The sequence below is a fragment of the Mixophyes fleayi genome, chromosome 4 (genome assembly GCF_038048845.1).
Source record: "Mixophyes fleayi isolate aMixFle1 chromosome 4, aMixFle1.hap1, whole genome shotgun sequence".
In the NCBI taxonomy this organism is placed as follows: Eukaryota; Metazoa; Chordata; class Amphibia; order Anura; family Limnodynastidae; genus Mixophyes; species Mixophyes fleayi.
The window spans coordinates 164,416,160-164,437,746 of NC_134405.1; the positions used below are offsets into that span (position 1 = coordinate 164,416,160).

The following is a 21,587-nucleotide window of genomic DNA, read 5'->3' on the forward strand; positions in this document are numbered from 1 at the left end:
CTTCCCCCTTATGGGAGAGGGACGACCCCATTCTACATAACTTCAACCTCTTCTTGTCCACCTTCAAGAAAATATTTGATGAGCCAGGAAGGGTGTCCAATGCCGCTTCCGGCTTACTACGTCTCCGCCAGGGAAACCAGTCTGTGGGGCAGTATGCGGTCCACTTCAGTACCATGGCCTCTGAACTTCGCTGGAACGATGAGGCTCTAGTAGCTACATTCTGGCAGGGCCTTTCAGACCGAATCAAAGACGAGTTGGTATCCCAGGAACTCCCTACGTCTTTGGACGACATTATCTCCCTCTGTGTCAAAATTGATTTGCGTTTCAAGGAACGTAATTCCGAGAAGGAACAGTCGCGGCGTAGCATTATTCGCTTGGCCCCCAACTTCCAAACCCCTGTTCTTCCCCCTGAAGAGCCCATGCAACTTGGGAGGACCCGCCTATCAGCCGAAGAGAGGGAGAGGAGATTTCGGAACAAGTTGTGTTTATATTGTGGAGAGAGTGGCCATCTTCTGAGTTCTTGTCCCAAACGTTCGGGAAAGGACAGGGCCTAACGAGTTCTGGAGCTGTATTGTTGGGCCTCTTCTCTCAGTGTCAGTCAGTTCCCAATAGTAATGATTGCCTGTCTATTCCCATTTCCCTTCAGTTAGGACAAAAGACCTTCCCGCAGTCGGCTCTTCTAGATTCCGGAGCCGCAGGAAATTTCATTTCTGCCACAGTAGTTAAACAATTCGCTATTCCCACACAAGCCTTGGAACAACCCATCTCTCTGATGGCCATTGATGGGGGAAGAATCCCTGAGGGGTCCATCCTGGTACGCACTATTCCTCTTCTACTTCAGATAGGAGCACTTCATCGGGAGAAGATTTCTTTTCTAGTAATACAGAGATCTACCAACCCAGTCATCCTAGGACTTCCTTGGCTTCGTGTCCACTCTCCCACCTTGGACTGGAAATCTGGTCACATATTGTCCTGGGGCAGTCCTGCTTCTCTCGCTGCCTACAGAGAGTGGTTCCCCCGAATAGTCCCAGACGTACCCAAGAATTTCCTGGGACTCTCCTGCCTGAGCCATACCAAACCTTCTCTGATGTGTTTTGTCAACAAGAGGCCACTAGACTTCCCCCTCACAGAATCTGGGACTGTGGCATTGATCTGATACCTGGTAAACCCATTCCCAGGGGCCGTGTTTACCCCCTTTCCCTCCCGGAATCTAAGGCTATGGAGGAGTACATCCAAGAAAATCTAAACAGGGGCTTCATCCGCAAGTCTGCCTCCCCAGCTGGGGCTGGCTTCTTCTTCGTAAAAAAGAAAGATGGGGGCCTCCGCCCTTGCATTGATTACAGAGGCCTGAATGCCATTACCGTTAAAAATCGGTATCCACTGCCACTGATTTCTGAATTATTTGACCGGATCAAGGGTGCCACCATCTTTTCTAAACTTGACCTCAGAGGAGCGTATAACCTTATACGCATTAAGGAGGGGGATGAATGGAAGACGGCGTTTAACACCTCAGACGGCCACTTTGAATATCTGGTCATGCCTTTCGGGCTATGCAATGCCCCAGCCATATTTCAGAGCTTTATGAATGAGCTGTTTCAAGACCTCTTGTACCAATCTGTAGTCATCTACTTGGACGACATTCTCATCTTTTCTCAAGATCTAGCATCCCATCGTACTCATGTATTGGAGGTCCTCTCTCGTATCCGAAAAAATCAGTTATTTTGCAAATTGGAGAAATGCACCTTCGAGCAGAGACAAATTCCCTTCCTGGGATATAATATTTCGGGCACCGGTCTACAGATGGATCCCACAAAATTGAAAGCCATACTTGACTGGCCCCAACCTTCGGGCCTTAAGGCCACTCAACGCTTCCTAGGATTCTCCAACTATTATCGTCAATTTATCAAGGGGTACTCCTCTCTCGTGGCTCCCTTCACAGCATTGACCCACAAATCTGCTGATGCTGGTATTTGGTCCTCTGAGGCTATCCAAGCCTTTATATTATTAAAGTCTCTCTTTTCATCTGCACCCATTCTTCAACAGCCAGATTGTTCTTGTCCCTTTGTCCTGGAGGTAGATGTCTCTTCTGTTGGCACAGGAGCCGTACTATCACAGCGAGGTCCTTCTGGAAAACTTCATCCCTGCGGATTCTTTTCCCGTCGCTTTTTACCTGCTGAGAGGAATTATGGGATTGGCGACAAAGAGCTCCTGGCCATCAAATTGGCTCTCTCCGAATGGAGACATTTACTAGAAGGAGCGCAATTCCCTATCACCATATATACCGACCATAAGAATTTGCTTTACTTACGCACTGCTCGATGTCTAAACCCTCCACAAGCAAGGTGGTCCTTATTCTTCTCACGCTTTGATTTCAACATCACTTTTCACTCAGGATCTAAGAATACGAAGGCAGACGCCTTATCTCGCTCTTTTGATCCAGCTGACATGGAATCCTCGGAAGATAAGAAATTCATTGTAAATCCATGTCAAGTATTGGCAGCTACACACCTGAAAAAGGGTTGTCCTCCAGGCAAAACATTCATCTTGCCACATCTACGCACCCGGCTCCTTCACTAGGCTCATCACTCACTCTTCTCTGGGCATGCTGGCATTCGCAAGACCTGGGACTTATTGTCCCGAAGCTACTGGTGGCCTTCCTTGCTGGAGGATGTGAAGAGATTTGTTGCTGCTTGTTCCAAATGTGCTCAACACAAGACCTCTAGGAAGCAGCCTTATGGATGCTTGCTCCCATTACCCATTCCTGATTACCCTTGGTCACAGATCTCCATGGATTTTATCACGGACCTTCCCCCTTCCGAATCCTGTACTGTAGTGCTTGTGGTCACGGATCGCTTCTCTAAAACAGCCCACTTTATTGCTCTCAAAGGCCTTCCTTCTTCCTCCTCCTTAGCCGATATTTTTATTAAAGAAATATTTCGCCTCCATGGCTGTCCTCAACATATTGTCTCCGATAGGGGATCACAATTCATATCAAAATTTTGGCGGTCTTTTTGCAATAAATCCGGGATTAAGCTTGACTTCTCTTCCGCATATCATCCCCAGTCCAATGGGGCTACTGAGAGAACCAACCAAGAATTAGAGAAGTTTCTAAGAATATTTATCTCTAGTAACCAAGACAACTGGGTGGACCTTCTCCCTTGGGCCGAGTTCGCCCATAACAACCATTTTCATGAGGCCATCTCTAACTCCCCCTTTTTTGTTCTGTATGGCTGCCATCCTAGACTACCCACCTTCTCTCAAGTCTCATCTTCTGAAGTTCCAGCAGTGGACTCTCTGGTTCGTAACTTCTCTGATATTTGGGAACAAACCAAGACAAACTTAAAACAAGCAACTACTCGTTCCAAAAAATTCTACGATAAAAGGAGAAGAATGACTCCAAGTTTTGCAGTTGGTGACAGGGTATGGCTATCCACCCAGAACATTCGTTTAAAGGTTCCCAGTAAAAAATTTGCTCCCAAGTTTATTGGCCCATTTGCTATATCTGAGATTATTAATCCCGTAGCCTTTAGATTGAGTCTGCCTCCTTCCTTACGCATACCCAATGTCTTCCATGTCTCCTTGTTAAAACCGATGGTAACCAACAGATTCTCCACCTCATCCAGAACTCCTCCTCCTGCTGTGGATCGGGATCAAGTTGAATACGAGATTAAAACTATCCTAGATTCTCGTAAAGTTCAAGGTGCCATACAGTTCTTGGTGGATTGGAAGGGTTACGGCCCTGAGGAGCGCTCATGGGTAAGAGCCATTGACCTACATGCTCCCCGTCTACCTAAATCCTTCCATAAAAAATTTCCTTTGAAACCCTATTAGGTGTTCGGAGTCCACCTTTATGGCAGGGGGTACTGTCACGGACTTACCTGATCCCCGCCGCTCCGTCCAGCCGCACTTCCGCATTCTGGACCATGTGACCGCACCCGAAGGCGGTCACATGACCACAACCCTAGAGGCGGGGATTTTGAATCCCCTTCAGTATAAAAACCTCACTCTGACACTCGCTGAGTGTCAGAGCAACACTTACCTGTTCCTGGCTCCTGCTCTTCGTGGATTGCAGTGTCTTCCTGTTTCCTGTGTCTCCTGTGTGCTGATCTCTGCCTGTTTGACTTCCCTGGCTCTCCAATCCCTGTGTACCGACCCGGCTTGCTGACCATTCTCCTATTCTTGTGACCCGTGTACCGAACCTGGCTTGTTGACTCCGAGTTGCCTTTTGATTCTGCCTGACTCCATTCCTGTGTACCGAACCGGCTTGTTGACTCCGCTACCACAGCTTTACTCCGCTGTACTACATCTTGAGGCGAACCTGGGGACCACGACCTGCGACTCCTGGCAGCGAAGCCCACCCCGCCTTGCGGCGGTTCTTGGTGAACACCGGGGAGATCGTTAGACTCCGCACCTCAGGTAAGCCAGTGCTAATCAAGATTAGTAATATAGTATCCAGAATCTGTTACAACGAAGTAATCAGAGTAAGCTGCACCTGGCAGGTATTACCACTAGCATGAAGTGAAGGCCTGTCCAGGGGCAGGTAGAATACAAGGTAGCCTGAAGCAATCTGCGGCTGGCAGGTATTATCACCGATGTGAGTAAAGACTTGTCCAGAAGCAGGCAAGATACAAGTAGCGTGGAGCAATCAGCGGCTGGCAGGTATTACCACCGATGTGAAGTGAAGACTTGTCCAGGAGCAGGTAGAATACAAGTAGCGTGGAGTAATCTGCGGCTGACAGGCATTACCACTGATGTGGAATGAAGACTTGTCCAGGAGCAGGTAAGATACGAGGTAACATGAAGCGGTCTGCGGCTGGCAGGTATTACCACTGATGTGGAGGGAAGACTTGTCCAGGAGCAGGTAAGATACGAGGTAGCATGGAGCGGTCTGCAGGTAGCATCCACAGCAAACAGGTACCATAGGCAGGAACAGGAAACTCCTTGGTATCTCAACAGAATGAGGACCAAGAACAGGCAAAGGTAATAGGGCAACAGGTGTCTTAAGTAGTGAGAAGTAATTAATTATCCAATGAGGATAGGAACAAGGTTTTAACAGTCTGTAGGTCTGCACATGCGCAATCCTCTGGTCAAGATGGCGGACGGCCGTGGCGCCAGACAGGCGCCGGCAAGAGAGAGAGAGACCCATGTCTAGAACTAGAGGAACTAACAGTCCGGTGAGTGACATCGGGAAATGCCTAAACCTAAGCGCTGGTGAAGGGGTGCGCTTAGGTTTCCAAATAATTCTTTGATAGTTCCTGCACGCTTAATCTTCAGAGAACGTTCTACTGATGTGTCAGCCTTTATCGATATTGGGGCAGCAGATAACTTTCTGGATATCCAACTGGCTTAGTCACTTGGTATTCCTAATATTAAGTTGGGTTCGAGCGTTACCGTCTGTGGCTTGGATGGTAACCCCTTGGCTGGGGGTAGAATACTCACTTAGACTCCATTGGTCTTCAGAGCCATAATCCAGAGTGGTCATCTACATGCTTGACCCTACCTCTCAGAGTTCTTCAGCCTAGTTCGGAATTGTTACCTGAGCCCTACCAGGATTTTAGTGATGTGTTCTGTAAGAAGAAAGGTTACTCTCTCCCGCCTCATCGAGATTATGACTGTGCAATTGAACTTGTACCTGGTTCTAAGTTGCCCAAAGGGCATCTGTATTCTTTGTTTATCCCTGAGACCCAGACTCTGGAGCAGTATGTGGAAGAGAACCTGCAAAAAGGATTCATCCGCCCTTCCAAATCTCCTGTAGGAGCTGGTTGTTTCTTTGTGGCCAAAAAAGATGGCAGCCTTAAACCTTGCATAGATTTTCGCAGCCTGAATAAAATCACGGTTAAGAACACATATCCTCTACCCTTAATTTCTGTCTTATTTGATCAGCTTAAGTCAGCCACCATTTTCTTGAAGATTGACATCCGAGGTGTCTACAAACTTATACGTATAAGAAAGGGAGATGAGTGGAAAACGGCCTTCAACACTCATTCAGGACATTATGAGTACCTAGTTATGCCGTTCGGTTTGTGTAATGCTCCGGCAGTCTTCCAAGACCTCATCAACAATGCTTTATGGGAATTCCTTGGAAAGACAGTTGTTGTTTATTTGGATGATATTTTAATCTATTCGGAATCCTTGGTTCAGCACGGTCAACATGTTCGTGAGGTTCTGCAAAAACTACGTCAACACCATCTCTATGCAAAACTGGAGAAGTGTGAGTTTGAGGTCTCCAGTGTAGCCTTCCTGGGGTACATTATCTCTTCATCTGATTTTTCAATGTATCCCAGTAAGGTTCAGGCAATTCAGGACTGGGTCCTTCCTACTAATTTAAAGGCTATTCAAAGATTCCTTGGCTTCGCCAATTACTATTGAAGGTTTATACACTCATTCTCTTCCTTGGTGGCTCCTATCACTGCCTTCACTGGGAAAGGTGCTAACACGGCTAATTGGTCTCCAGAAGCATTGGAGAGTTTTTCAGCCCTTAAAGCCGCCTTCACTTCTGCACCTGTTCTTAGGCCCCCAGACTCAGAACTCCCGTTTATTGTAGAAGTGGATGCTTCGAATGTTGGGGGAGGTGCCATTCTTTCTCAAAAGGATCCTCAGAGTAAAAAATTGTATCCCTGTGCATACCTTTCCAGAAAATTCTCGCCAGCTGAAATCAACTATGACGTCGGTAATTGTCAGGATAAGAGCATAAATCTGATATGCTAAAATAGATCATTGGATGTCAGGACCCAAAATAACTCTTTGCATGAATACCTAAATTAACCTGATCGTCAATTCAGATAAAGGTGTGACCAAATGAGCCCAGGAGCAGGTAATTGAGTTAAGCAAATGCTGTGTGAAGAGACTAGCTTTAGATATGCAGATCACAGACATCCATTGTATTTGATCATGTATTTCCCTAGCTAATTTACTTCCTTTCAATAGGTAGTGTAAACACAAACTAACTCTTGGGTGTAAATTGGAGAACCATATGCCTACAGGAGATCCTGGTAGACAGTATGTGAAAGCCTATACAGGTATATAGAAATGTGAACTTGAAAGGAAATTAATTCATTTTTCATATTTTGGGAAATCTGGATGCCACTCTGTACTGAGGGGCAAAAAACACACAAGCGTCTTGAAAGATAGATACCCACTACACAGGGAACAGCCATGGGCACATGTATTTTAGGATGAGATTGGATATTGTTGTAATTCCCTTATGTTTGGTATTTAAACGTGCGGGAGATTATGACCGGTTTATTGAGGGGGGTGTTATTTCTCTGAGGTATAGCTGTGAAGAATTACCAACAGGTCAAAACTTAGGAATAGTTTGACCAAACCTGAGGTAACACCCAGGGGACATTTCCGCCCCCCACATTAGCATTCACGCTGCCCCTGTGAATGCCGTCCCATTTGAGTTTGCTTAAAACCCTGTGTCTGGAGGGACAAAGTGTCAGACTTTTTGGGAAATCAATTGACATTGATAAGCTGTCCATCTTCTTAGCCACATTTCCCTTGGCCAGAAATGCAATTCATGTAAGTGCAAATCTGAATGTAATCCTTTTTATTTTAAACTGTTTTTGCTTGTTATGTCAAATTTATTATTTGTTTATTCATTATTTTTCTTTATATCTGAATGCCCTGTACCTTTTGTATATTAAATCTAAAATGTAATAAGTTGCGTCCTTGATACTCTAAATAATCCATAGCCTGTGTATAAGAGAGATTGCCTGTCCAGGTTACCCTGTGTGTGAGTTGGTGATACATTTGATTAACAAGCTGTGTGTGCTTGTATTTACATTTGTGTAACAGTCTGGAGGTGTGAAGAGTTAACCCTGTGTGTGCTGGTGTAAGTCTTGCTAGTTTGTGAAACTAGAAGCCTGTGTGCCAGTGTGAGCCAGTATATTGGGGTCCTATTGCCCATACCCAATAGGTGGCAGCTGATCCTTGAAGTGTCTGGGGGGTGTGAGAGCGCTGTGTTTGGGGGCGATTCCGTAGGTCTAGAACCTGTGTGATAGGTGAGAGAGACTGCGGGCGGAAATCGTGTGTGACCTCAGACAGCAAACACCCCAAAGTCACGGCAGCTGGGAGTGCGTTCGTGACAAATTGGTGGCATAGCAGTGGGATGATTTAATTTCTTAGAGTATTAAGTGCATGGTTTAAGCAATTAACCCTTGCACTTATAAACTGATTGTAACCTTGCGAGGAATACAATAGTTTTACAAGGACAAAACTCAGGGCTATAATTTTTGAAGACATACGTGCAAAGCAGTTCCCTTCCCTTCTCTCTTGTTTTTCTTTTCTATCTTTTATTTTGCAACGTAACTGAGGAGATGGCTGCGGCATATAAACGTTTGACAAAGGAGGCGCTGATTTCAGATTGTGAGGATGCAGGAATTCCCACTAGTGGCAAAAGTAAGGAGCAATTGATTGAAGCTCTTGTACAGAGGGATCAGCGTCAAGTCACAGTTGTGTCCGAGGAAGAGCATAGCCAGGACTCAGAAGCGAACCTGACTGTGGATATTTCTCAAAACCAGGGACGGTTAATTTCGGATGATTCTACTAGTTCATGTGTGGACACTGCTATGGACGTTTATATGCAAACTGCCCTAAAATATTTGGGCCCGGCGGACATTACAACTAAAATGCAACTTATACAGCAGTTCCAGGAGAAGGAAGCTGCTGACCGTCAGGAGAGAGAGAGGCGTGCTGCTATGGCGGCAGCAGAGAGGCGTGCTGCTATGGAGGCAGCAGAGCGCCAAGCCGAGCGGCAGGCAGAAAGAAAAGCTGCCGAGCGAGAGGCAGAGAGGAGATTTGAGCTGGAGCTTGCCAAGCTCAAATGCCAGCCAGAAGCCAAAGAGGCTGGTATTAGCAGACCCCGTCCAGAGAATTTCCCATTATTGGAAAAAGATGGGGATTTGGATACTTTTTTGTGAGGATTCGAAAAGACATGCCGACAGTATGGACTGGCCAAAGATCAGTGGGCACAATATTTAACCCCTGGTTTGCGAGGTAATGCATTAGAGGCTTTTGCAGATCTTCAACCTGAGATGGACGGAAATTATGAGGCAATCAGAAGTGCCCTGTTGCAACGTTTTAACATCACCCCAGAGGCGCATAGGCAGAAATTCAGAGATTTAAAAGGCAGTGCCTCGGACACATATACAGGACATGTGGCCCAGCTGTGTGCTTCCTTCAAACAGTGGGTTGGAGGGCTACAGATCACCACCTTTGATGCTCTGCAAGATTTGATAATCCAGAAGCAGTTTCTGACTTTGTGCCCAGCTGATGTGAAGGAATGGGTAGTGGATCGGGACCATACATCATCGGCGGAAGCAGCTAGACTGGCTGACAAGTACACTGTCACCCGGGCACCTGCAGCTAAAAGAGGAACTTTGGTGCCAGGGCAATCGGCCTGGAAAGGGGGCCGGCCAGGAGGATCAACGCCAACCCCCTCAACACCATCACCCACTGTTTCTTCATCTTTTGGGAGAGTTGGGGCAAAGCCTGTTTTGGGAAACACCCGCAGGTGTTTTGTGTGCAACCAGGTGGGGCACATTAGTACCGCCTGTCCAGAGAAGCAGACCAGTTCACCCTCTGCTCGGGGGGTACCCTCCCTGCAATCTTTACCAGCTGTCCTGTGTGTTGCGGGACCAGAAGGGGGCCGGAAGGACAACCTACAAACAGTCACGGTGGGTGACAAGGTAACTGTGGGGTTAAGAGACACTGGTGCGGATGTTACGTTAGTGCATTCAGAACTGGTAGGGTTAGAGGACTTCATTCCAAGAAAATGTATTTTTGTGAAAGGGGTCGGTGGAATTCACCTTACTGTACCTGTAGCCCAAGTTTACCTTGATTGGGGTGCTGGAAGAGGTATAAGAGATGTTGGGGTCTCGGATAATATGCCTATAAATGTGTTACTGGGGACAGATTTAGGAAGAATGTCGTCTTAGTATGTCTGTAATGACGATGTCAATGCCACCCCTGTTACTGTGTCAGAATCAACTGAAAGTACCAAAGTTTGTTCCCAGGTAGCAGGAGGTGACAAGGAAAAGGTCTGTTCAGTGGCACATGAAATGTGTAAACCAGGATGTGACAGGGACAGGGAATGTCTTATTATATCTGATGTAGGTAATGACGCTAATGTCACTGTGTTAGACTCAGCTGAGAATACCAAGGTTTCTTCCCAGGCAGCAGGAGGTGACAAGGAGAGAGAATGTCTTATTGTACCTATTGCCTATAATGAGGATAATGTCAATAACAGTATTGTGTAAGAATCCAAACCTGTTTATACACTGACATCTTGTCATGGGATAGGGACAGCGGACATTGTTAGTGCAGATGTTGGCATTAATACTGGTGTAGATAATATGCTTTCTAGAAATGGGACATATGACCATGTGATTAATTCTGTTGTGCTAGAGAAAGACAATGTTTCTACCCAGGTAATATGCTCAGAAGATGCTGTACCAAGTAACTGGGAGGGAGGGCAGAGTGAAGATGTGTATTCTGTGCCTGAACCAGCTGCACACAGAGTGATTGAGCATGCGGGGGAGACACCTAGTCCTGGCCAACAGGAAGTAGCGAGTGACAGCAATCCTTACATTGCTGCTGGGACCTGTAGTTCGAATGTTCACCACTTAGATCTACATCTGAGTTCTGACCATTCATCTGAGTTTTCTATAGAGACAGGGAGGTCAGTTGCTAGCCCACACTCACTTAGCCAGCCGTCTAACGGCTTAGAGGAGATAGATGAGGGGAAGAAGGACTTGTCAGGGGATCTAGTAGCTGCAGCGCAAGGGATAGGACCCCCTAAGAATACAGAGGTTAGCCCACAGCTATGTAAGTATCAGGAGGCCCAGCCACATAAGGTAATTAAACCCCTCTTAACCCATCCCACCAGAGACCCTAGTGAGAGCCAGCTAGCAGCTATTACAGTGGACCCAGGGGGAAATTAGATGAGATAATCTTAGGCACTGACCTGTCAGTCAATGCCCATGCCATCTCTTGAAGGGGGGAGATGTCAGGATAAGAGCATAAATCTGATATGCTAAAATAGATCATTGGATGTCAGGACCCAAAATAACTCTTTGCATGAATACCTAAATTAACCTGATCGTCAATTCAGATAAAGGTGTGACCAAATGAGCCCAGGAGCAGGTAATTGAGTTAAGCAAATGCTGTGTGAAGAGACTAGCTTTAGATATGCAGATCACAGACATCCATTGTATTTGATCATGTATTTCCCTAGCTAATTTACTTCCTTTCAATAGGTAGTGTAAACACAAACTAACTCTTGGGTGTAAATTGGAGAACCATATGCCTACAGGAGATCCTGGTAGACAGTATGTGAAAGCCTATACAGGTATATAGAAATGTGAACTTGAAAGGAAATTAATTCATTTTTCATATTTTGGGAAATCTGGATGCCACTCTGTACTGAGGGGCAAAAAACACACAAGCGTCTTGAAAGATAGATACCCACTACACAGGGAACAGCCATGGGCACATGTATTTTAGGATGAGATTGGATATTGTTGTAATTCCCTTATGTTTGGTATTTAAACGTGCGGGAGATTATGACCGGTTTATTGAGGGGGGTGTTATTTCTCTGAGGTATAGCTGTGAAGAATTACCAACAGGTCAAAACTTAGGAATAGTTTGACCAAACCTGAGGTAACACCCAGGGGACATTTCCGCCCCCCACATTAGCATTCACGCTGCCCCTGTGAATGCCGTCCCATTTGAGTTTGCTTAAAACCCTGTGTCTGGAGGGACAAAGTGTCAGACTTTTTGGGAAATCAATTGACATTGATAAGCTGTCCATCTTCTTAGCCACATTTCCCTTGGCCAGAAATGCAATTCATGTAAGTGCAAATCTGAATGTAATCCTTTTTATTTTAAACTGTTTTTGCTTGTTATGTCAAATTTATTATTTGTTTATTCATTATTTTTCTTTATATCTGAATGCCCTGTACCTTTTGTATATTAAATCTAAAATGTAATAAGTTGCGTCCTTGATACTCTAAATAATCCATAGCCTGTGTATAAGAGAGATTGCCTGTCCAGGTTACCCTGTGTGTGAGTTGGTGATACATTTGATTAACAAGCTGTGTGTGCTTGTATTTACATTTGTGTAACAGTCTGGAGGTGTGAAGAGTTAACCCTGTGTGTGCTGGTGTAAGTCTTGCTAGTTTGTGGAACTAGAAGCCTGTGTGCCAGTGTGAGCCAGTATATTGGGGTCCTATTGCCCATACCCAATAGGTGGCAGCTGATCCTTGAAGTGTCTGGGGGGTGTGAGAGCGCTGTGTTTGGGGGCGATTCCGTAGGTCTAGAACCTGTGTGATAGGTGAGAGAGACTGCGGGCGGAAATCGTGTGTGACCTCAGACAGCAAACACCCCAAAGTCACGGCAGCTGGGAGTGCGTTCGTGACAAATTGGTGGCATAGCAGTGGGATGATTTAATTTCTTAGAGTATTAAGTGCATGGTTTAAGCAATTAACCCTTGCACTTATAAACTGATTGTAACCTTGCGAGGAATACAATAGTTTTACAAGGACAAAACTCAGGGCTATAATTTTTGAAGACATACGTGCAAAGCAGTTCCCTTCCCTTCTCTCTTGTTTTTCTTTTCTATCTTTTATTTTGCAACGTAACTGAGGAGATGGCTGCGGCATATAAACGTTTGACAAAGGAGGCGCTGATTTCAGATTGTGAGGATGCAGGAATTCCCACTAGTGGCAAAAGTAAGGAGCAATTGATTGAAGCTCTTGTACAGAGGGATCAGCGTCAAGTCACAGTTGTGTCCGAGGAAGAGCATAGCCAGGACTCAGAAGCGAACCTGACTGTGGATATTTCTCAAAACCAGGGACGGTTAATTTCGGATGATTCTACTAGTTCATGTGTGGACACTGCTATGGACGTTTATATGCAAACTGCCCTAAAATATTTGGGCCCGGCGGACATTACAACTAAAATGCAACTTATACAGCAGTTCCAGGAGAAGGAAGCTGCTGACCGTCAGGAGAGAGAGAGGCGTGCTGCTATGGCGGCAGCAGAGAGGCGTGCTGCTATGGAGGCAGCAGAGCGCCAAGCCGAGCGGCAGGCAGAAAGAAAAGCTGCCGAGCGAGAGGCAGAGAGGAGATTTGAGCTGGAGCTTGCCAAGCTCAAATGCCAGCCAGAAGCCAAAGAGGCTGGTATTAGCAGACCCCGTCCAGAGAATTTCCCATTATTGGAAAAAGATGGGGATTTGGATACTTTTTTGTGAGGATTCGAAAAGACATGCCGACAGTATGGACTGGCCAAAGATCAGTGGGCACAATATTTAACCCCTGGTTTGCGAGGTAATGCATTAGAGGCTTTTGCAGATCTTCAACCTGAGATGGACGGAAATTATGAGGCAATCAGAAGTGCCCTGTTGCAACGTTTTAACATCACCCCAGAGGCGCATAGGCAGAAATTCAGAGATTTAAAAGGCAGTGCCTCGGACACATATACAGGACATGTGGCCCAGCTGTGTGCTTCCTTCAAACAGTGGGTTGGAGGGCTACAGATCACCACCTTTGATGCTCTGCAAGATTTGATAATCCAGAAGCAGTTTCTGACTTTGTGCCCAGCTGATGTGAAGGAATGGGTAGTGGATCGGGACCATACATCATCGGCGGAAGCAGCTAGACTGGCTGACAAGTACACTGTCACCCGGGCACCTGCAGCTAAAAGAGGAACTTTGGTGCCAGGGCAATCGGCCTGGAAAGGGGGCCGGCCAGGAGGATCAACGCCAACCCCCTCAACACCATCACCCACTGTTTCTTCATCTTTTGGGAGAGTTGGGGCAAAGCCTGTTTTGGGAAACACCCGCAGGTGTTTTGTGTGCAACCAGGTGGGGCACATTAGTACCGCCTGTCCAGAGAAGCAGACCAGTTCACCCTCTGCTCGGGGGGTACCCTCCCTGCAATCTTTACCAGCTGTCCTGTGTGTTGCGGGACCAGAAGGGGGCCGGAAGGACAACCTACAAACAGTCACGGTGGGTGACAAGGTAACTGTGGGGTTAAGAGACACTGGTGCGGATGTTACGTTAGTGCATTCAGAACTGGTAGGGTTAGAGGACTTCATTCCAAGAAAATGTATTTTTGTGAAAGGGGTCGGTGGAATTCACCTTACTGTACCTGTAGCCCAAGTTTACCTTGATTGGGGTGCTGGAAGAGGTATAAGAGATGTTGGGGTCTCGGATAATATGCCTATAAATGTGTTACTGGGGACAGATTTAGGAAGAATGTCGTCTTAGTATGTCTGTAATGACGATGTCAATGCCACCCCTGTTACTGTGTCAGAATCAACTGAAAGTACCAAAGTTTGTTCCCAGGTAGCAGGAGGTGACAAGGAAAAGGTCTGTTCAGTGGCACATGAAATGTGTAAACCAGGATGTGACAGGGACAGGGAATGTCTTATTATATCTGATGTAGGTAATGACGCTAATGTCACTGTGTTAGACTCAGCTGAGAATACCAAGGTTTCTTCCCAGGCAGCAGGAGGTGACAAGGAGAGAGAATGTCTTATTGTACCTATTGCCTATAATGAGGATAATGTCAATAACAGTATTGTGTAAGAATCCAAACCTGTTTATACACTGACATCTTGTCATGGGATAGGGACAGCGGACATTGTTAGTGCAGATGTTGGCATTAATACTGGTGTAGATAATATGCTTTCTAGAAATGGGACATATGACCATGTGATTAATTCTGTTGTGCTAGAGAAAGACAATGTTTCTACCCAGGTAATATGCTCAGAAGATGCTGTACCAAGTAACTGGGAGGGAGGGCAGAGTGAAGATGTGTATTCTGTGCCTGAACCAGCTGCACACAGAGTGATTGAGCATGCGGGGGAGACACCTAGTCCTGGCCAACAGGAAGTAGCGAGTGACAGCAATCCTTACATTGCTGCTGGGACCTGTAGTTCGAATGTTCACCACTTAGATCTACATCTGAGTTCTGACCATTCATCTGAGTTTTCTATAGAGACAGGGAGGTCAGTTGCTAGCCCACACTCACTTAGCCAGCCGTCTAACGGCTTAGAGGAGATAGATGAGGGGAAGAAGGACTTGTCAGGGGATCTAGTAGCTGCAGCGCAAGGGATAGGACCCCCTAAGAATACAGAGGTTAGCCCACAGCTATGTAAGTATCAGGAGGCCCAGCCACATAAGGTAATTAAACCCCTCTTAACCCATCCCACCAGAGACCCTAGTGAGAGCCAGCTAGCAGCTATTACAGTGGACCCAGGGGGAAATTAGATGAGATAATCTTAGGCACTGACCTGTCAGTCAATGCCCATGCCATCTCTTGAAGGGGGGAGATGTCAGGATAAGAGCATAAATCTGATATGCTAAAATAGATCATTGGATGTCAGGACCCAAAATAACTCTTTGCATGAATACCTAAATTAACCTGATCGTCAATTCAGATAAAGGTGTGACCAAATGAGCCCAGGAGCAGGTAATTGAGTTAAGCAAATGCTGTGTGAAGAGACTAGCTTTAGATATGCAGATCACAGACATCCATTGTATTTGATCATGTATTTCCCTAGCTAATTTACTTCCTTTCAATAGGTAGTGTAAACACAAACTAACTCTTGGGTGTAAATTGGAGAACCATATGCCTACAGGAGATCCTGGTAGACAGTATGTGAAAGCCTATACAGGTATATAGAAATGTGAACTTGAAAGGAAATTAATTCATTTTTCATATTTTGGGAAATCTGGATGCCACTCTGTACTGAGGGGCAAAAAACACACAAGCGTCTTGAAAGATAGATACCCACTACACAGGGAACAGCCATGGGCACATGTATTTTAGGATGAGATTGGATATTGTTGTAATTCCCTTATGTTTGGTATTTAAACGTGCGGGAGATTATGACCGGTTTATTGAGGGGGGTGTTATTTCTCTGAGGTATAGCTGTGAAGAATTACCAACAGGTCAAAACTTAGGAATAGTTTGACCAAACCTGAGGTAACACCCAGGGGACATTTCCGCCCCCCACATTAGCATTCACGCTGCCCCTGTGAATGCCGTCCCATTTGAGTTTGCTTAAAACCCTGTGTCTGGAGGGACAAAGTGTCAGACTTTTTGGGAAATCAATTGACATTGATAAGCTGTCCATCTTCTTAGCCACATTTCCCTTGGCCAGAAATGCAATTCATGTAAGTGCAAATCTGAATGTAATCCTTTTTATTTTAAACTGTTTTTGCTTGTTATGTCAAATTTATTATTTGTTTATTCATTATTTTTCTTTATATCTGAATGCCCTGTACCTTTTGTATATTAAATCTAAAATGTAATAAGTTGCGTCCTTGATACTCTAAATAATCCATAGCCTGTGTATAAGAGAGATTGCCTGTCCAGGTTACCCTGTGTGTGAGTTGGTGATACATTTGATTAACAAGCTGTGTGTGCTTGTATTTACATTTGTGTAACAGTCTGGAGGTGTGAAGAGTTAACCCTGTGTGTGCTGGTGTAAGTCTTGCTAGTTTGTGGAACTAGAAGCCTGTGTGCCAGTGTGAGCCAGTATATTGGGGTCCTATTGCCCATACCCATTAGGTGGCAGCTGATCCTTGAAGTGTCTGGGGGGTGTGAGAGCGCTGTGTTTGGGGGCGATTCCGTAGGTCTAGAACCTGTGTGATAGGTGAGAGAGACTGCGGGCTGAAATCGTGTGTGACCTCAGACAGCAAACACCCCAAAGTCACGGCAGCTGGGAACGCGTTCGTGACAGTAATCGTGAATTGTTGGCCATTAAGTGGGCCTTTGGAAAGTGGTGACACTGGTTATAGTCTCATTACAATTTTCACTGATTCAAAGAACACCAAAGCCGATTTGTCCCGAAGTTTCATGACATGCCATCCTCAATCTCCTGACCCGCAACCTATTATCCCCTCGTCCTCCATTCATGTCGCCCGAACTCAAGATCTTGAGGCCTCAATCCGCCAGGTTCTAAAAAATTGCTCCAGCTCAGACTCCTGCAAATACATTGTTCATTCTGGTTCATCTCAGAAAGTCAGTCCTCATTGAATGCCATAACAATCGCTCGGCAGGACATCCAGGAATCCATAGGCCCATCGAAGCATTATCTTGCTGGGTTTGGTGGCCCACCTTATCTTCGGATGTTGTGAGTTATGTCCGCGCTTCCCGGGAATATGCAAAAAACAAATCCTCTAGGAACCGTCCTACTGGTCAATTGGTACCCTCACCTACTCCAGATAAACCTTGGACACATCTCTCGATGGACTTTATTGTTGATCTCCCATGGTTCTCCCATGGTAACACCATCTGTGTGGTCGTTGATCGTTTTCAGCAAAATGGCTCACTATGTACCATTACCCAAGCTACCGTATGCTAGAATCATGGCCACCTTATTCATTTCACACACACATTTTCCGTCTCCACGATCTCCTGGAAGACATCGTCTCGGACCGAGGGTCCCAGTTTATAGCCCTGTTTTGGAGGTTCTTTTGCAATTCTCTCGGGATCAAAGTCAGCCTGTCTTCTGCTTACCACCCACATTCGAATGGTCAGAGAGAAAGAAACAATCAATCTCTGGAGCAATTCCTACTGGTGACAATAACAAGGAGTGCCTGTTTTATACACTGACATGTCCTTTATATGGTTTATATGAAATTTATGTTCATAAGTACCTCTATAAATAAGATTATCCAATAATGAACAATAATGGAATAGTGAAAATGTTAATAAATATATATATATATATATATATATATATATATATATAATGCAGACAAAACAGTTTTGACAGAAAATGTTGCAAAAAGATTTGTGCAATTAAAGTATAAACAAGAACACATGAATTCATACTTGTAAAAAAACAATCTAGACATATGTATATTCCTATTTTGGAACCAAGACCAAAAGTGTTGTTGTTTATATGATTAAAATGTTATTCTGAAGTGCTAGATAATAGTAAATACAAACATATTAATGTCTGCAAACAAAATGTATTATTGTTGATTTACCGTATAAATTTGTCTCAATGACTCTTGTTAGGGCTATTAAATATGTTTCAATAACATTTAGATGATAATCTATTAATGTTTGTTAATATGAAGTTAATTTTAGAAAAAAATATATAGTGCAATGATTCTGTGATTTGAAGATACAATCTTAATAAACATAATCAGCTAACTGTCAATACTGTACAACTTCTTTTTCATATTGTACACAAAAATAGTGATTTTAGCTCTACACTGTTGATAGATTACCAGGACCGGATTAAAGGAATGGAGGCCCCTGGGCTAAGGGGGCCTCCATTACCCTGTGAGCCGCCAACTCCCCCCCATGAGCCGCCCACCGCCCCCCACCCCAAGTGATTACCTCTTTCTGTTGTCCTGTCACTATAGTAATTCCGCGGCGCGCTGTAAGCTCCTTACTGGGGAGATCTCGTGAGAAGGACCGGGGAAGGACTACAGTGACAGGCTCAGCAGCATTGATCGGGCAGGGGGTGCCCACGCCCATACACTGATCAATAATGCCGCTGAGTACTGTCAAGGGCCCCCTGGATGCCCGAGGTCCCTGGGCTGCAGCCCAGTTAGACCTCGGATAATCCGGCCCTGTAGATTACTAAAACACATATGAATCAGTGTTAATCTTGGGTTAACAGTCAAAATGTATATTTTGCGCCATCTGGTGATAAACTTCATATAATTTTTAAGGTACGTTCCACTAGGATCAGAGTACCATTTTGTGCTCTTCATCTCCTGCTTATCCATTATATCTCTAGTTTTGAAATGGGTGAGTATAATCATTAAAATATTTAAAGCCTCACATAGAATTTTTAATATGTTAGTACACTGATCTTGTGGAAGGTAATACAATCTATAGGACAATTTGTGATGCCATGTGACTATGTCTCTACAAATGAACCAATTATACACAAAACACACAGAGTTTGAACAGTAAGTGAGGGAATCAATTCTCCGTAATGTGTCGCAGAGTGCCTCTGGAATAGACAGTGAAGGCGCTCCGCGGCGATGTATTATTATTATGAATTTTTATTTATAGGACGCCACAAAGTGTCCGTAGCGCCGTACAAGGACAAACAATAGCACAGTACAAGGTGAAACAGCACAGTACAATTAACAGTAAGCACTATAACTCTGGGAGCTCAAAGCACAGCTAGAGAGAAAGGGTGAGGGTGAGGGATAATCAGTACAAGCTGGTAACCTGAGTCCAAAAGGTGAGCGCGGATGACAGGTTAAGAGCCACTGAGAGGAACAGAGAGAAGCGAGAGGAGGCAGAAGGTCCAAGAGGAGGTGGGCTGACTAGCTGGAGAGCAAATTTAAAAAGTAGTGGAAACAGGAGGAGAGAAAGCCCTGCTCAAAAGGAGCGTACAATCTAAAGGGAGGGGAAGACAGACAGAGACACAAGGGTGAAACGGAGAGACGGGTGATACGGAGACAGGGTCGAGAAGGGGGGGCGGCAGAAGGGAAGATGAATCTTCAACAGTTTTTCCTCCCATAGAGGTGAGCAGGAAAATAAGTGATGTTCCGGGTACCGTAGTATCCAAAAATGAGCGCTTTTGCAAATTGTGCGAGACTCCTACAGAGTTTCACGCAAAATTTAATTCCCACCTAAAATGACAGAATGTGCATGGGTGCAACATTTTGCATGTTACAATGAATGTAGCTAGGCAGATCAAAGTGTTGATAACTTTTTACACTCAGTTACAAAAACGAGATTTTGTTTGCGAGACAACTTATCTAAATGAGAGTGGAGGATTAGTAGGCACAGCTAACTGTTCTGTAAGTAAAAGGAATGGCTCTGTGATGTGCCAGGTTCAGGACATCTCTTGCAAGTAGGGATGCTCTGCATGCCACCTGTCATGTAATACCAGTTCTTTGGAACCCGCAAACAGAATGGACAACTATTCACATTTTGAATTAAACACTTATATGTATTGAGAAGACCCTTAAAAATCCCAAGGGTCCTTTTGGTGCTGGGCAAGTGACATGTGCATACATACCAATGAACAGATTTGCACAGATATTTGTGTAGTCCAGGGAGATGTCTCGGCTCTGTTATTAAAGCATTGACCTGTGCATTGTGTAGGGACATCATGCCACTGGAGTCTGGTCTGACTCTCAAGTTCTAGAATGATTGTGGCTCTTCTATTGAAGCATGGGGGCATAACAGCTGCTACCCATGCTTCACATCTGACTGCCTCCCCTCTTCTCTAATTATCTCATTCTGCATTTCAGTGTACCACAGATAAAACATGGTTAAGTCTGGGCACAATGAGATTCAATGTTGGATCAGCTCTGGTGGTATGCATAACAAGTATAATGGAGAAATGCATCAGGGGGCATGGATGAATGAGGAGACAGGATGAGAGGAGCAGGTGGAAATTAAAAATGGGGAGAAACAAAGAACTAGGGATTGGGGAAAGGCAGAAGAGGTTTTTGAAAATATGTTTTCCATTAGAACTGTGTGTTATCTGTATATTTAAACCTGATATTTTCTTTGCCATAATTGTATAGTTATGCACTGTTTTGGATCAACAGGATTGTATTACTTCCAGACATAATATATATGCTGTAGGAAAATCTATGGTATTTGTGCACACTATGAGTGAGATTATTTTTTATATAGGTGAGACCCTGTTCCTGGTGGCAATAAGTATAGGATACTATTAAAATGCTGAGAACCACTGTTCTAGGTAGATATATCTAGATACACTGTTCTAGGTTGATATAACTAGATAACTAAATATTTAACTTACCAGTTCTCTTAGTCCGTAAGGGTCACAAAATGTGACAGATCCTCCATGCATAATTACACCACACAGCTCTCCAACTTCACAGTTACTGCATGGCAACCTGCATGACAGAAAGAGAAAAACAAACGTATACATTATATAAGTATTGAAATCCGGTACCATTGTGGTTCAATATAATAAATGGGACAAGAGACTGAAAACATACATGCTGTATAACAGTTTTTCCACTTTCTTAGTTATTGAACGACCATACCACAGTGGTTTCTCTGGAGTTTGAGTTAAGTAGTGAAAGCTATAAATGCTCTCTGTTCATTGCTAGTCTTGCTAACATTTAAATCTCTCTCTCTAGAATCCTTTCAAGTATCAATATGTACAGCCCCAAGACCTTCAGCCTGTCTTATCATGAACTCATATCAATGCTAATGTACAAGTGGAGTGGAACAAATAAGCCATTCCATGGGTTGCTAGATCATATGACATCAACATTCTCTACTTATTTCACTGGAGCATTCATTACATGATGTGTACAGTATATGAACAGAGCAGAGGTAGTGCTACCCATATTAAAACAAGTCTGGCAGACTCTGGTACCAGTACCTAAATAGAAGCACTGCTCCCACATTGTAGGCTCCAATCAAGTTCTCACTCCGCACAACTATTTCTTGTTGCTCTCATCATTTAAATTATACACATTGCCACCACTAGATAACAGCGTCTGGAAGCACTGCATGTGAATTACACTTGGAAGCACTGCATATAACTGCTCCCAATACATAAGCAGGATCCCAGCTTTATCTCCATAACATCTAGCAAGTGATAAA

At 44.6% G+C, this 21,587-nt stretch overlaps 1 protein-coding gene across 4 annotated transcripts in view; it reads right to left on the bottom strand.

The window, feature by feature from the left end:
• Positions 1-21,587, bottom strand: part of RELN (reelin) — a 447,264-nt gene that overhangs the window by 262,043 nt on the left and 163,634 nt on the right. For all 4 annotated transcript variants that reach the window (XM_075208761.1, XM_075208759.1, XM_075208760.1 and 1 more), the window contains exon 7: positions 20,770-20,866. In XM_075208761.1, the coding sequence (XP_075064862.1) occupies positions 20,770-20,866 (97 nt within the window). The remainder of the gene's footprint in view (positions 1-20,769; positions 20,867-21,587) is intronic.